The sequence below is a fragment of the Mya arenaria genome, chromosome 4, assembly GCF_026914265.1.
Source record: "Mya arenaria isolate MELC-2E11 chromosome 4, ASM2691426v1".
NCBI classification, from domain to species: domain Eukaryota; kingdom Metazoa; phylum Mollusca; class Bivalvia; order Myida; family Myidae; genus Mya; species Mya arenaria.
Genome location: NC_069125.1, coordinates 33,968,585 through 33,982,553, shown reverse-complemented (window position 1 = coordinate 33,982,553; position 13,969 = coordinate 33,968,585). Strand labels below are relative to the sequence as shown.

General features: G+C 35.8%; 1 protein-coding gene across 1 annotated transcript; it reads left to right on the top strand.

Annotated features, from left to right (window-relative positions):
* Window positions 1-2,198: 2,198 nt before the first annotated feature.
* Window positions 2,199-13,627, top strand: LOC128230762 (transcription intermediary factor 1-beta-like). The gene is made up of 6 exons (XM_052943203.1): window positions 2,199-2,320; window positions 9,861-9,953; window positions 11,039-11,977; window positions 12,469-12,511; window positions 12,990-13,251; window positions 13,547-13,627. The coding sequence occupies exons 3-6, from the start codon at window positions 11,044-11,046 to the stop codon at window positions 13,625-13,627; spliced, it is 1,320 nt and encodes a 439-aa protein (XP_052799163.1). The 5' UTR covers window positions 2,199-2,320; window positions 9,861-9,953; window positions 11,039-11,043.
* The last annotated feature ends 342 nt before the right edge of the window (window positions 13,628-13,969 follow it).

Below are 13,969 nucleotides of genomic sequence, written 5' to 3'. Positions count from 1 at the left end.
GTTCGTCGTAGTCCTCTGTTTCTTTAAGTTGATTAACTGTTTTCTTTATGGTCTTATAGATGGTATCTCGCTTGATAGAGTCAAACCACATCAGCTTTGCCCCAAAACTATCCATCATGGCCTTTCTGTAAGTACTTCGCATATCCTCAAAGACATCCTTCTTGGCTTCGCTTTCACTAAGGTCGGTATCATCCTGCATAATTTCACGCACTTCCTCCTCATACTGCGATTGACACTCTTGAAAAGCCTCATCGACAACCTCTTGCCAAGGATCGATACCCGAAGAGTTCTCCGAGGTTACAGACATGTCGTCGTCGCTGTTATCAGACTCGTTTTCATCAACAGATCCAAAAATATCCTCTTGGTCAGTAACGTCAGACATAGCGTCTTCATCCGAATCTTCGTTTGAATGCGCAGACCTTTTATGTCGCAACATATTATCGCGTCTTCCAAAACTTTTCAAACAAATATCACACTGGTGCATCGCAACAAAATCCTTAAGCGCTAATGAAGAGGAGTGAGTGAAACATTCAGCTTTAAACCTGCCCGATGGTAACGATGTTTTCGGACTTTTCTGAAGTTTGTCTCGGCGTTTTCTGTCTAGATGGTGCCACCTTTCTAGGTTTCTTGCTGCCCTTATTACCGATAACACCCGCACTGAGCACTTTGCCTTTTCGTTTTTTGCTGGCTTCTTTCATTCTTTGTAATTCCAAGTCAATCCAAGTCCCTTTAGGTTTCGACTGACGGTCAAGCATGCTTTTGGCGATAGCTGTCGTCTGTTCAGCCGGGAGAACCATCCGTATATACATTTTGGAGAGAGGCTCATGTCTGTTTCGAGAGGCACTGCTTTTCAATTTTCTCCTCATCTTATATTTTCGTGTATCTAATAGATCCATTTTTTTCCACTAATGTACGACTTGACTACTTGTCATCCAAACACTCACTGTGGTTGAAAACTTCATGACACTTGATTTTATAGTAGCATCATTAACCGCGCGGGTTTGTACCAAGTCTTTTCTTCAAATGCAGCAAAAATGTTTTCCGATCCTGAAACGTTTGCTCGCAGCATATACATGTGTAGGAATAATACGCGCAGGTATGCCATACTCGTAAATGGTGCAACAGATTTCTCCAGGAAAAGAAAAAGTACCTACATTTGACGCACGAATATAGACGAATTTCATTCTCGTTTCGTTCCATTATAAATGCAGATATGTCAACGATATGTCGCCGGACACTGACTTTGATTCGACACAAGTATATTTGTTAAAGGCATGCGCACATAGCAACCCTCACGTTTCTCAAATGCTGGGAAAACACTACTAGACTCCTCAGCACTCCTCACAGCCTCCTGTGTCCTCGTCAATCCCTCCTGTCTCCTGTTGTATTTGAGGTACATATTGATAGGGTGGAAGAAGACTCTGAAAAAAAGAACAAGAACCTATAAGTAAAGGGACAAAAGCCAAAACTGCAAAGTGATTTTCTTATTATGAGTATTTGATAATCCCAGAAACGATCAGTTCGAAGTTTAAATTTTCTTATACATTTATTAAATGTAAAAAGTTATTTCGTAAAACTTAAATACAATATTACATTAATACACGCAATATAATTATTAATCAAAAATAAAACGATAATAAGCTCAATTCAAGTTAGTTGTCTTAAGCGGTGTCACAGATTTTCTCTGCTCGAAAAGGGATATCACTCAGCAGGAAATAGTCAATTGTCAATTTGCATCAAACGCCAATGTTGACTGCTACTATAGTCAATTACCTTTCGTGATCGCTTATTTAGGTTTAAAAACTAAAACAACAACTAAAACTGTTAAATGATAAAAGGATACAAAAGGGTTGAAGCGATTTAAATCAATGTGATAGCACTTGCGTGAAAAGGATAAGAAGAAATATCGATAATACATTGCAAGATCTTGTAGTAAATGATGGTAAAATGGAGTGACCTACAAGTGGCTTAAACTTCGGATAAAACTATTTTTGTGCGCCAAAAGGAGTAATTAAGTGAACATACTTCAAAATTTAAAATACAATAAGTGACTGAAGCTTTTCTTCGATTGACCTCAATTTAACATTGCTTGTCTCGAAATAAAGCAAATATTTTCGGATAATTAAGTAATCATCTTAGCGATAAATATAAGTGAAATCCGGAGACCTTAATTCGGGTAAGAAAAAGGAAATCGTGAGAGGAAAAGTAAAGAATGCCTTGTTGTATTTAGCATTTTTTACTGCGTTAAACGCGGGGAATACAGTAGGTATAATAAGGCATTTTTTTAAAGTCTACGTAAACGGGGATAGTGTAAGCTCTGGTAAGTTATTAAACAAAAATTGTATACACTTTACTCACTTTCATCTGTAAAACTTAATACAAGAATGGACAATAGATAGATAGATAGATCCATTTCCATTTCCACACTTATCTGGTTTTGTAAAGCAATCTCAGAGTTATACTGTATCATTTTCTTCAAAGCAATTCAAAAGAAGATAATTATATAAATTTATATTACAGAAGGTTGGGGGGGGGGGGGGAATTACATCATTTACATATTTTACAAAAAGGTAATTTTAAAGATATAAACACCGCCCTTCAGGAATGCGTACTTACAAATATATGTGTTACTATTACAAATTCCTCCTTATATAAAAACTGAAGCTTATCTTGCAACTAAATAGCTCAATGGATCCAGCTGTTTAAAAGAGAACTAACTATTTAAAACAAAGCATAAATATATAGAGAAGTTGCTTCCCAATGTCAGTATTGATGGGTGATACAAACTACAACTTTAGCCGCATTATTTTAACGCGCTAGCATTTTCATCAAACATTTTAGCAATGACTTTTAAAACCAAAATAACAACGACTTACCTCAATTATACATATCATCGTGCTATGTAAGGCGTCTTAAGCCGATGTTTACTGGTGAGAGTAATTAGTAATTCATACAAATCTGCATGTACAGACTGTAAAAATGTGGCCAATAACCCTTACCATAATCCGATAACTTTTCGTTGTGTCCTATTGAACAATACACACCGTTTAAAGGGTTTTCAAAGCGTTCACGATATTTGTCTTAGATTTAATTTTATTTTAATACTGTGTTAGTTTATGGTATGTACCTGTGTTTACCTGTATAGCTATTCTCACAACATATTATTTTTACGATGTCCTAGATAAAGTCCGTACAATACTGTACCTTGTTTTCAAGATGAAATTAACTTACTTAGTGGTAACATTAAAAATACTTGCGAGGTACAAGCTTAAAATCAAACATTGAAAAAGCATTTAGCTATACAAAGGGTCTTTATAATCCTCGCTTTTAAATATAAACAAACGATCTGGAATTAGCAACAGCAAGTACTAATTTAAAGTACTCTCACAACCCATCGACTGTGTTCAAGAAAAATAACGCTTCTCCGTATTTCCACCTCGTGTAGTGTAGCAGTTGTTTCCCTTATACTATAAAGAACAATATCGTTCTACAACAATTTTCATTCACGTTTACTTATACACACTCGCATTATTGTCAATTCGTTTACTTATATCGTAAAGGACCATCACAGTATACAATACGAGTCTAGCCCCCTCCCAAGGGCCTTTCCAAGGACAAAATCTCGTTTAGGAGTAAAACATCATAAAGTGATAACTGCTCCCCTCAATTCTATATGAGTAAAACATCACCAAGTGATAACTGCTCCCCTCAATTTCCTACTACTAATGCATAGGTAATTGCACATACCAAGAAGTGCATTGCCTGATTGCGCATTTTCAATTATTGTTATAAGATATTCTGTTACAATTATATACAATTACATGATTTACACAATATTTCATTTCTTGGTGTATTTGTATATCTTCCTGTTAAGAGAGTAATTTGTGTGTTGAAAACAAAAAATTAAGGCATGTTGTGAAGTAAGTTTTCAGAAACTTTGCATTTTTGAATGAGTCCTCAATTGACACAGGGTTGAAGGCAACAATAAGATACATCAATAAGCCCTTTGATAAGTTAATGTTTATTACATGTTATTTCATGGGTCAGTTGAATCGATTACTTTAGAGCCCATAAACGTCAAATCATAATTGTGTATTTATTATAATACTTATTTGTTTTTAACTCTGACTAATTTGATATGTATAAAAGTCAGACAATGAGATTATCTACTCTGAAAGTGTCAACTTTAAAAGGCTCAGTACCAATAAACAGATACACAGGAAAATGACCCTGCTGTGAGACAAGTGCAATTTACAAGGGATGCTTAGCAGGGAGTTATCATGCCGCTCATGCCTGAAGTTGAAATATTATAAGACACTAGCAAAAATATTTTAAAGACGTGTAGACAACAATATTGAAATTTTCTTTTATACGATTTTGCATACATATAAGACCTAAAACACTTTATTAAACTTACCGAGAAACACGGTGCCTAATCAAATAAACAAGTCGGTGTTTTAAATAACAACACGTACACACTGGGTTGTTAATTAAAATGAATTATTTCTTTCCATATCTATTCCACAAATGTTACATTACGTTTGGTAATATTTGTATAATATTAATATAAAGACAATAAAAAAATGCATTAGAAGGCGTCTTTCTGCAACTTCCATGATTCTTTCGGTAATGTTATCCATCTTTCGGTAAATAATCGTATTTCGGTAAGTCCAGTATCCGCGTATTTGTTGCAACTTGCAAGTGCTAAGCGAAAAATAGCAGAATTTAAAACCGAAACTGAGAGGTTTTTATGCATTTATTATATACTTTAAACACATATTGGGATCGAGATATTATCTTTTTCTTATTTAAAATGTAATATTTACTATCGGAAACAGTGAGACTACTGTATTTCGAACATTAACAAATATTAGTTTAAATGTTTAATTATTACTATTTAATTTAGAACATATTAAAAGAAAACCATTTATTTTTACATTTCTTTGTATTTATTGTTTAAGTTTTCTATGAATGCATACATCAGTTCATTAGAATACGATTATAAAAATCTTCTTATGTGTACACTTTAGTCCAAATAATTGCTAATTTAGCCTAATTCTATAAACATAACGTATCTGACTACCTGTTTAATTATTATAGTAGTTCCCATTTCAGGATTAAGTTAAACAAGAAGGCAATGATGGCCCTAAATCGCTCACCTGAGTTAATATAGCTTGTTTCTCAAAGAATATTGAACAAGAGCTGTCACAGTATGTGACGAATGCCCCCAAATGTGACCTATGAACAAGTACATGAAAAGTTGATCTTGCCTTTACGTGTCAAATACATATGGCAAGTTATTATAAATTGCCTCTGAAATACCACCCATACTTGACAACCTACACTCTTATGTCCTCATATTCAGCATTCCATTGTGAATAAACACTTAGTGTATCTTTCACCTTAGAGGTAGGGACATGGGTCTTGCACGTGACCTGAGCATTCCATTGTGAATAAACACTTAGTGTATCTTTCACCTTAGAGGTAGGGACATGGGTCTTGCACGTGACCTGCAGTCTTGGTATGTTAAACACATGTGGCAAGTCATTTTAAAATCTGTCCATACAAGAGAAAGTTATAGCCTGGACACGACAACCTATACTCTTTGTCCTTATATTTGCAGCATTCCATTGTGAATAATACATAGTGTGAACTTGACCTTAGATGTAGGGACACGGGTCTTGCACACAACACGTCGTCTTGATATGTGGCAAGTCATTATAAATTATGTCCATACAAGAGAAAGTTACAGCCGGGACATGACAACTTATACTCTATGTTCTTATATGCAGCATTCCATTGTGAATAAACACAAAGCGTGACCTTGACCTTAGAGGTAAGGACATGGGTCTTGCACATGACACGTCGTCTTGGTATGTCGAACACATGTGGCAAGTTATATATACACGAGTCATTGAGCCAGACACACGGAGGGACTGACGGACGGACGGACTGACAGACGGACAATGTGATTTTAATAAGCCCACCTTCAGGGGCATAAAAACATACTGGTCAAACATGTTGCCTGGATAATCACTGACAGGACTTGTCATGGTTGCTTGCACACTGACAGGACTTGTCACAGTTTCCTGCACACTGACAGGACTTGGTGATTGACTGCACACTGACAGGATTTTGTTCAGTTGCCTGTGCACCACACTGACAGGACTTGATGATTGACTGCACACTGACAGCACTTGGTACAGATACTTGCCTACTGACAGGACTTTTTCAGTTGCCTGCACACTGACAGGACTTTGTTCAATTGCCTGCATAGTGACAGGACTTTGTTCAATTGTCTGCACACTGACAAAACTATGTTAAATTGCTTGCACACTGAAAGAACTTTTAGTATGGATACACAAACAACAAACAGTGCACCATCCAATAAAATCAATAAACTGCCTTAAGCTCTAAAAATCAAACTTCAGATCACATTCTAATCCTTCAATTCATATTATCACAATTGCCCAACTAGGACAACATCACATTCCTTCTACTGTGTTATTGTTATTGTTGTTGAGTTTATAAAGGTCTGTCCGCGCCCTATAATGGCTGCATTATGGCTTGACCCCGTCACATCCCCAAGTGTGACTAAAACATAATTTTGAAGCCTTCTTCTGTTAATATATGTATTTTCTTTATATACATTATAATTGAATAACACTATCCACACAGAAGATAAGATTGTAGCTTTTGCATGAACAATAATCTACATGAAGTTCAATGGAAAAGTCTGATTATTAAATTTATTATTAAGTAAAAATGAAATTTCTTCTAAAGAATAAAATGTATTATAATTATATGATTTATGAACCTAAAAAAAGAACCATAATTACCTCAGAAGTGACTATGTTGGAGACTTAATAAAATTTAAAATATTGTTGCTAATAATAGAAAATAGTGGAATCTCCAACAAAAATGGGGACCATATAGCAAGACTTGCTGCCCTTGCTTCATGAGTAAACTTTACATAACTATCAGATTTTAACAAAATGTACTTAAAATAATGAACTTGTAACCCACGGGGTGAGGCCAATTTTTCTCCAGGGGCATAATTTGAATAAACATGGTAGATAACCAATCGACAATGTTACACACCAAATATTTAAGCACTAGGTTTCATAGTATTTGCCAAAAAAAGTTTTGTAATTTTTCCTTTAGGTTGCAATTGCAACCAGAGTTCTGCATGGAATTCATTTCTTTTAACAATTTTGAAAAAGCACCAACCAAGGATCATTCCTATGAAGTTTTATTAAAATTGTCCAAGGGCTTTATGAGAAGATGATGATTATAACCAATTGTTGACACTTTTCGTTTAGTTTGCCATGGCAACCAGAGTTCTGCATGGAATTTATTTCTTTGATCAAATTTGAAAAAGCACCAACTAAGGATCATTCTTATGAAGTTACATTAAAATTGTCCAAGGGGTTTAGGAGAAGATGATGATTATAACCAATTGTTGACATTTCCTTTAGGTTGCCATGGCAACCAGAGTTCTGCATGGAATTCATTTCTTTGAACAAATTTGAAAAAGCACCAATCAAGGATCATTCCTATGAAGTTTCATCAAAATTGTCCAAGCGCTTTAGGAGAAGAAGATGATTATAACCAGTTGTTGACACTTTTCCTTTAGGTTGCCATGGCAACCAGAGTTCGGCATGGAATTCATTTCTTTGAAAAATTTGAAAAAGCACCAACCAAGGATCATAACTATGAAGTTTCATCAAAATTGTCCAAGTGGTTTAGGATAAGAAGATGATTATAGCCAATTGTTGACGCCGAACGACAGACGCCGAACGACAGACGACAGACGACGGACATAGACCGATCACAATAGCTCACCTTGAGCACTTTGTTCTCAGGTGAGCTAAAAATATAGAACCTGTTTGATGTCACTGACTTCTGAATTTTACCAAGAGAACATTGTTCTTCAAAATAAAAGTGGTTACAAAAGGATTTTGTGTAGTTATTTTGAAACCTTTTCTTCCAAAAAATATGCACACTTAATGTAGAATGAACTTAAAGATTAAGAGGATTATGAATACTCACTAAATGTTTGTGTTTCTTGGATTTCTCAGCTTCGCATCGGCATTGAACAAAATGATTAGCCATTCCAGAAACTTAAGACCTTTGCGAACAGTCTGGGATATGAAACTTACTGTTGGCAGACATAGACCAGATAGGTGCTTTATACCCCTCGACATATGCAGTACTATTATATAAGAAACCTCTTGGGTTTGGAAAATAATCTCAGTTTGGTACATGGGCTCATATGCAGTTTTAGATAGTTTTGTTCTGGAGTCTGGAAAACAGTCTCATAAGATATGGGGGCTCACATGCAGATTTTTAGACAGTTTTGTTCTGGAGTCTGGAAAACAGTCTCATAAGATATGGGGGCTCATATGCAGATTTTTAAACAATTATGTTCTGGAGCCTGGAAAACAGTCTCATTAGATATGTGGGCTCATACGCAGTTATGTTCTGGAGTCTGGAAGACAGTCTGACAAGATATGGGGGCTCATACGCAGTTATGTTCTGGAGTCTGGAAGACAGTCTGACAAGATATGGGGGCTCATACGCAGTTATGTTCTGGAGTCTGGAAGACAGTCTGTCAAGATATGGGGGCTCATACGCAGTTATGTTCTGGAGTCTGGAAAACAGTCTCACAAGATATGGGGGCTCAAATGCAGTTATGTTCTGGAGTCTGGAAGACAGTCTGACAAGATATGGGGGCTCATACGCAGTTATGTTCTGGAGTCTGGAAAACAGTCTAATAAGATATGGGGGCTCACATGCAGATTTTTAGACAGTTTTGTTCTGGAGTCTGGAAAACAGTCTCATAAGATATGGGGGCCAATATGCAGATTTTTAGACAGTTACGTTCTGGAGTCTGGAAAACAGTCTCACAAGATATGCACGGGGCTCATATGCAGTTTTAGATAGTTATGTTCTGGAGTCTGAAAAACAGTCTCACAAGAAATGGGGGCCAATATGGAATTTTTAGACAGTTACGTTCTGGAGTCTGGAAAACAGTCTCATAAGATATTTGGGCCAATATGCAGATTTTTAGACAGTTACGTTCTGAAGTCTGGAAAACAGTCTCATTAGATATGGGGGCTCATATGCAGATTTTAAGACAGTTATGTTCTGGAATCTGGAAAACAGTCTCATAAGATATTGGGGCCAATATGCAGATTTTTAGACAGTTATGTTCTGGAATCTGGAAAACAGTCTCATAAGATATTGGGGCCAATATGCAGATTTTTAGACAGTTATGTTCTGGAATCTGGAAAACAGTCTCATAAGATATTGGGGCCAATATGCAGATTTTTAGACAGTTATGTTCTGGAATCTGGAAAACAGTCATAAGATATTTGGCCCAATATGCAGATTTTTAGACAGTTATGTTCTGGAGTCTGGAAAACAGTCTCATTAGATATGTGGGCTCATATGCAGATTTTAAGACAGTAATGTTCTGGAGTCTGGAAAATAGCCTCATAAGATATAGGAGTTCATATGTAGATTTTCAGATAGTTATGTTCTGGAGTCTGGAAAATAGCCTCATAAGATAAAAAGGTTCATATGTAGATTTTTAGAAAGTCACCTTCTGGAGTCTTGAAGGGGTTTCATATATGTAGATTTTTAGATCAGTCATGCTCTGGAGTCTGGAAAATAGTCTTATAAGATATATATAGGGGTTCATAGGTAGATTTTTATAGTTCTGTACTGAAGTTTAAAAAATGGCCTCATAAGATATGGGGCTTTGGGGAAACAGTCTCATAAAGGTACAGGGACTTATATCATGAGTTATGAGTTTGTTGGTAAATTTTGTGGAATGTTTTCTTATATATTTTCAGGACTAACAGTGTATATCCATGTACAAGCTGAATAAGACAAGGCAATGCAATTCTGAACAGATATATTGGACAGATAGAAGAGCATATAAATTGGTACGTTTTGAAGTATTGAATGACAGATTGAGAAGTATATTGGACGATTTGGTTATGTACTACATAGAGTTCTGAAAATATTGACAGACAGATTGATGTGTGAGGCTGGATTTATTCTAAAGCACCAACATGTAGGGTTAATGGGTTATTCAGGCATCTGACATTTAGGGTTAAGGACTCTTTGTTGGCGCCACACTGAAGTGCGTGCCTGTTATGGAATGGGAATTTATTTGAGGTAGTGGAAGGAGCGGTTTTTAAGTTGATTGACAGTTGGGTTTTACTGTTCATTTTATTATGATTATAAGGTATTTTATATGAAAAGCTCATAAAAACATTAAGCCAGTATTCATTAAACATCTTAAGTTCCTAACTTAGGTTGTATCCTTATTTTTGCATCTCACTGGTCATATGAAACAATTACTTGGTTATTTCTAAAATATATTATTTTCATTGACTTTGGAAATACCTGATATCAATGGTTTTGAAAATCAACCTTTTTAGGAATACAGGCCCTGCTTATGAGCTATTTCTTAAAGAAGGAAAAAGCAAAATTATTAGCGTAATTAATTTGATAAATTATTTGGATTACTAGTATACCTTGAATAATTTCTGCAGGTTTTACATGTAAATGGAGACCATAACACAGTTTAAAATTAAATACCAAACGGGCAAGCAAAACATTGAAAGGTGCAATTTAGTTTTGGACATATACACCTAGAAGTAATGGACCATACCACTGAATCATTTTGTAGTCCCTTTGTAATGTATACTGGTGGCCTTATTATACCATATTAGGGTAGGTGGAAAACTTTTTGGCAAATAGTCTTTACGCCCATATTTCTACACCCCTGCTTAACTCTTGGTAATCTTAATTATGTTTGCAATAATACACTTCACTGGAAATCAATTTAAACTTAGATAAAAAAAATATAAGCTTAACTACTACATTTAATTAATAATATAATTCAAAATTTTAAGAACTGATTCTACTAATGTACCGGCATACATCCGAGGTTGTTTTCGATAAAATGGCCGAGGAGTTCCAAATGAGTGCATATTTGTATGATAAGTATGCTTTCTTTCAGCTTTTATGATGGAACTTCAGGGTATTGACCATTCAGATGATGTTGACAATTCGTCGGCTGATGACACAATGTACTGTAGCCCCTGTGAGAAAGGGGGCGGTCACATTGCTGCTAACAGCTTCTGTAACAACTGCGATGAATACCTCTGCTTAAGCTGTGTCAAAGTCCATAGAAATATGAAGGTTACCCAAGACCATGTTGTACTCAGTGGTGATTCCATGCCATATTTTCATTCTCCTAACAAGGCAGATGGTAAAAAAGGATTAACCGGATGTACGGAACAATGTCCGAGTCATTCCAATGAAGTTATCAAGTTTTTCTGCTCCGAACACGATTCTCTTAATTGCAGAGACTGTATTGTTGTAGGTCATCAAACATGCAAAATTGACTATATACCAGACATTGCTGAAGGCTTTCGGCAGGGCAAGGACTTTGAAAGTCTAAATATCAACATTGCAAAAGTGGACCGCGACCTAGAAAACTGTGATAAATTGATTGAAACGTGCCTGAAGACTATTGAAGAAGAGGTAGCTGAAGAACTCAAACAAATACGAGAACACAGAGCAGAGGTAGTTGCATACTTCGACAAGAGAGAGAAAGAGCTGCTAGCCAAGGTGAATGATATCAAGAAAATCAATGATGAAAATGTTCAATATTTTAAAAAGAAATGCCAGGTTGCAAAAGATCAAATGAACGCAATCAAATCCAGTCTAGAATCACATGAAAATAACATTAGTCAGTTATTTGTTGTGGCTAAACAGTCCAAACGTCAGCTGGAGGAAATTCGAACAACGTTAGATGATATAAACACAAATTTGTCAATTCAGACTTCCAAGTTTGTTAAGGACCACGAAACTACTGATCTGATGAAGTCTCTTACAGCCCTAGGGACTATTGAGGAAAACAAGAAAATGCCACTACAGAAACCAACAAAGAAAGGTATGTTTAATTGTTTTTTTAACTAGATATTTTTTTAAGTTTAAAAGGAAATACTTCATCATACTTTACTTTGAATGACAGTCCTTTAAATAGGTTCACTCTATTTGGATAAAGCACTTAGTTATAAGTATAGGCCCTTGTGAAGCTTATTGTTTATAAGTTTATACGCGCTTTTAAAATGACGCATTACAATAATTTGAAATAAATTAGTATTATACATGTATGTGATATATTCAGTTGTGATCCAGAAAGGTCATATATTTGGTAGAATGAAAGTAATGCAATACATGTACATACATGACATGGTAACATTTGAATGCTAAGTACTAAGGTTTAAACATAAATAAAAGGAAATCATGCATTCATAGTAATTTAGCCGAAATTTAGTCGAAAAGGTTTTCCTGTTTAAGAATGTTTTTGGCATCCATCATTTCAGATTACTGGCAATGGTTAATGTGTGATATACAATTGTGTGTTACTGTATTTCACAGGTTTCCCATTCAAAAAGGTCTCATCAGCTGAAATCTTAGCCAGGCAAGGAAAAATGTTCACCCCAAGCTGGCATAGTGGAATCACCTTTGTCAGACGACAAAATACTTGTTGTTGATTGTGGGTACGGATGTTCTTCTGTAAGACTTTTGAACACAAAGAGCAATAAAGTTGAATGTCAATTGAAACTAGCATACTTTCCATGGGAATCATGCCTTGTGACCCCGACCAAAGCAGCAGTAACTTTGCCTAGGCAAGCAACGATTCAATTTATAGAAATCAATGGAGATGAACTTACCATCCAGGGAGAATTAAAGCTAGATGGAGACTGCAGAGGCATAGATTATCACGATAATATGTTGTATGTATGCTTCAAAAATGCTAAGAAAATTGAAGCCATGAGCCTTGCAGGAAGAATCATCCATAAAGTTGACAACAAATCAGTTGGAAACTATTTATTTATGGGTCCATTGAATGTAAGAATTATGAAAGAAAATTCGCCATGTCTCTTTGTTGTTGACAGAGACAGCCACACAGTAGTTAAGTTTAGTCTTAAGTTGGATGTTCTGGCTAAATATGAAGATCCAATTTTGAAATTTCCACACGGTCTAGATGTGGTAGGGAATGGTGAACTTGCTGTTTGCGGGAGAGATACCAACAATATTGTTCTCCTTGACACTGAAGCAGGTACGATGGAAACATTGCTTGGTACCATAGATGGATTAGATAAACCACTTAGTGTTTGCTTCTCCCGGAGTCAGCTGAAAATGTTCGTTGGAAGCCAGGTGAATAATCATATCAAGATATTTACATTTAAAGCTGTGTAGCTTTCCTCCGCAGAAGACACTTCAAAAGTGTTGTATTGTTAGACAAGATGTTGTCAGTGTCTTGATTAACAAATGATTTGTGAATACTAAAAGTCCTCAAAGTATACAGTGTACATTTTTATTAACGAATTATCAGATTTTTTAAAAATGTGAAGAAAATGGAAGTTGCCAATCGTAGTCTTACATGGGATGTTTTGGCCACACATCAAAAGTCTTCACTAATGTTATCATTTTCAACCTTGTATGTTATAAGGGACTTGCCATTTGCGTTAAATGCGTCAACAGTACTGTTCTCCTCGACACTGTAACACTGTTTGATGCAGAGGATGGATAAGACAAACTACTTATTTGGAGCCTGCTTCCCCCAGAGTTAGTCGAAAATTAATTGACATGTTATACGGGATTCTTCCAATCCCTTTGAAGGATTTGCCATATCAAAAATCATAAAAAAAATCCGTCAACATACAATTATTTGGACAACCCCCAGAGTCAGCAGAAAATGTTCGTTGGATGCAAGGGAAATATAGTGATATAAAGATTATCCAATTTTATTGACAAAGGGGTAGTGGTGATGCCTGTGTGGTCTGTGTTCTGTAATTGTGCTATATATGTTTGTGTCGTTTGGCCCTTACGTTGTGCCTCAGGGATGTGATTGACCTGGTAGCTGGAGGGCTGA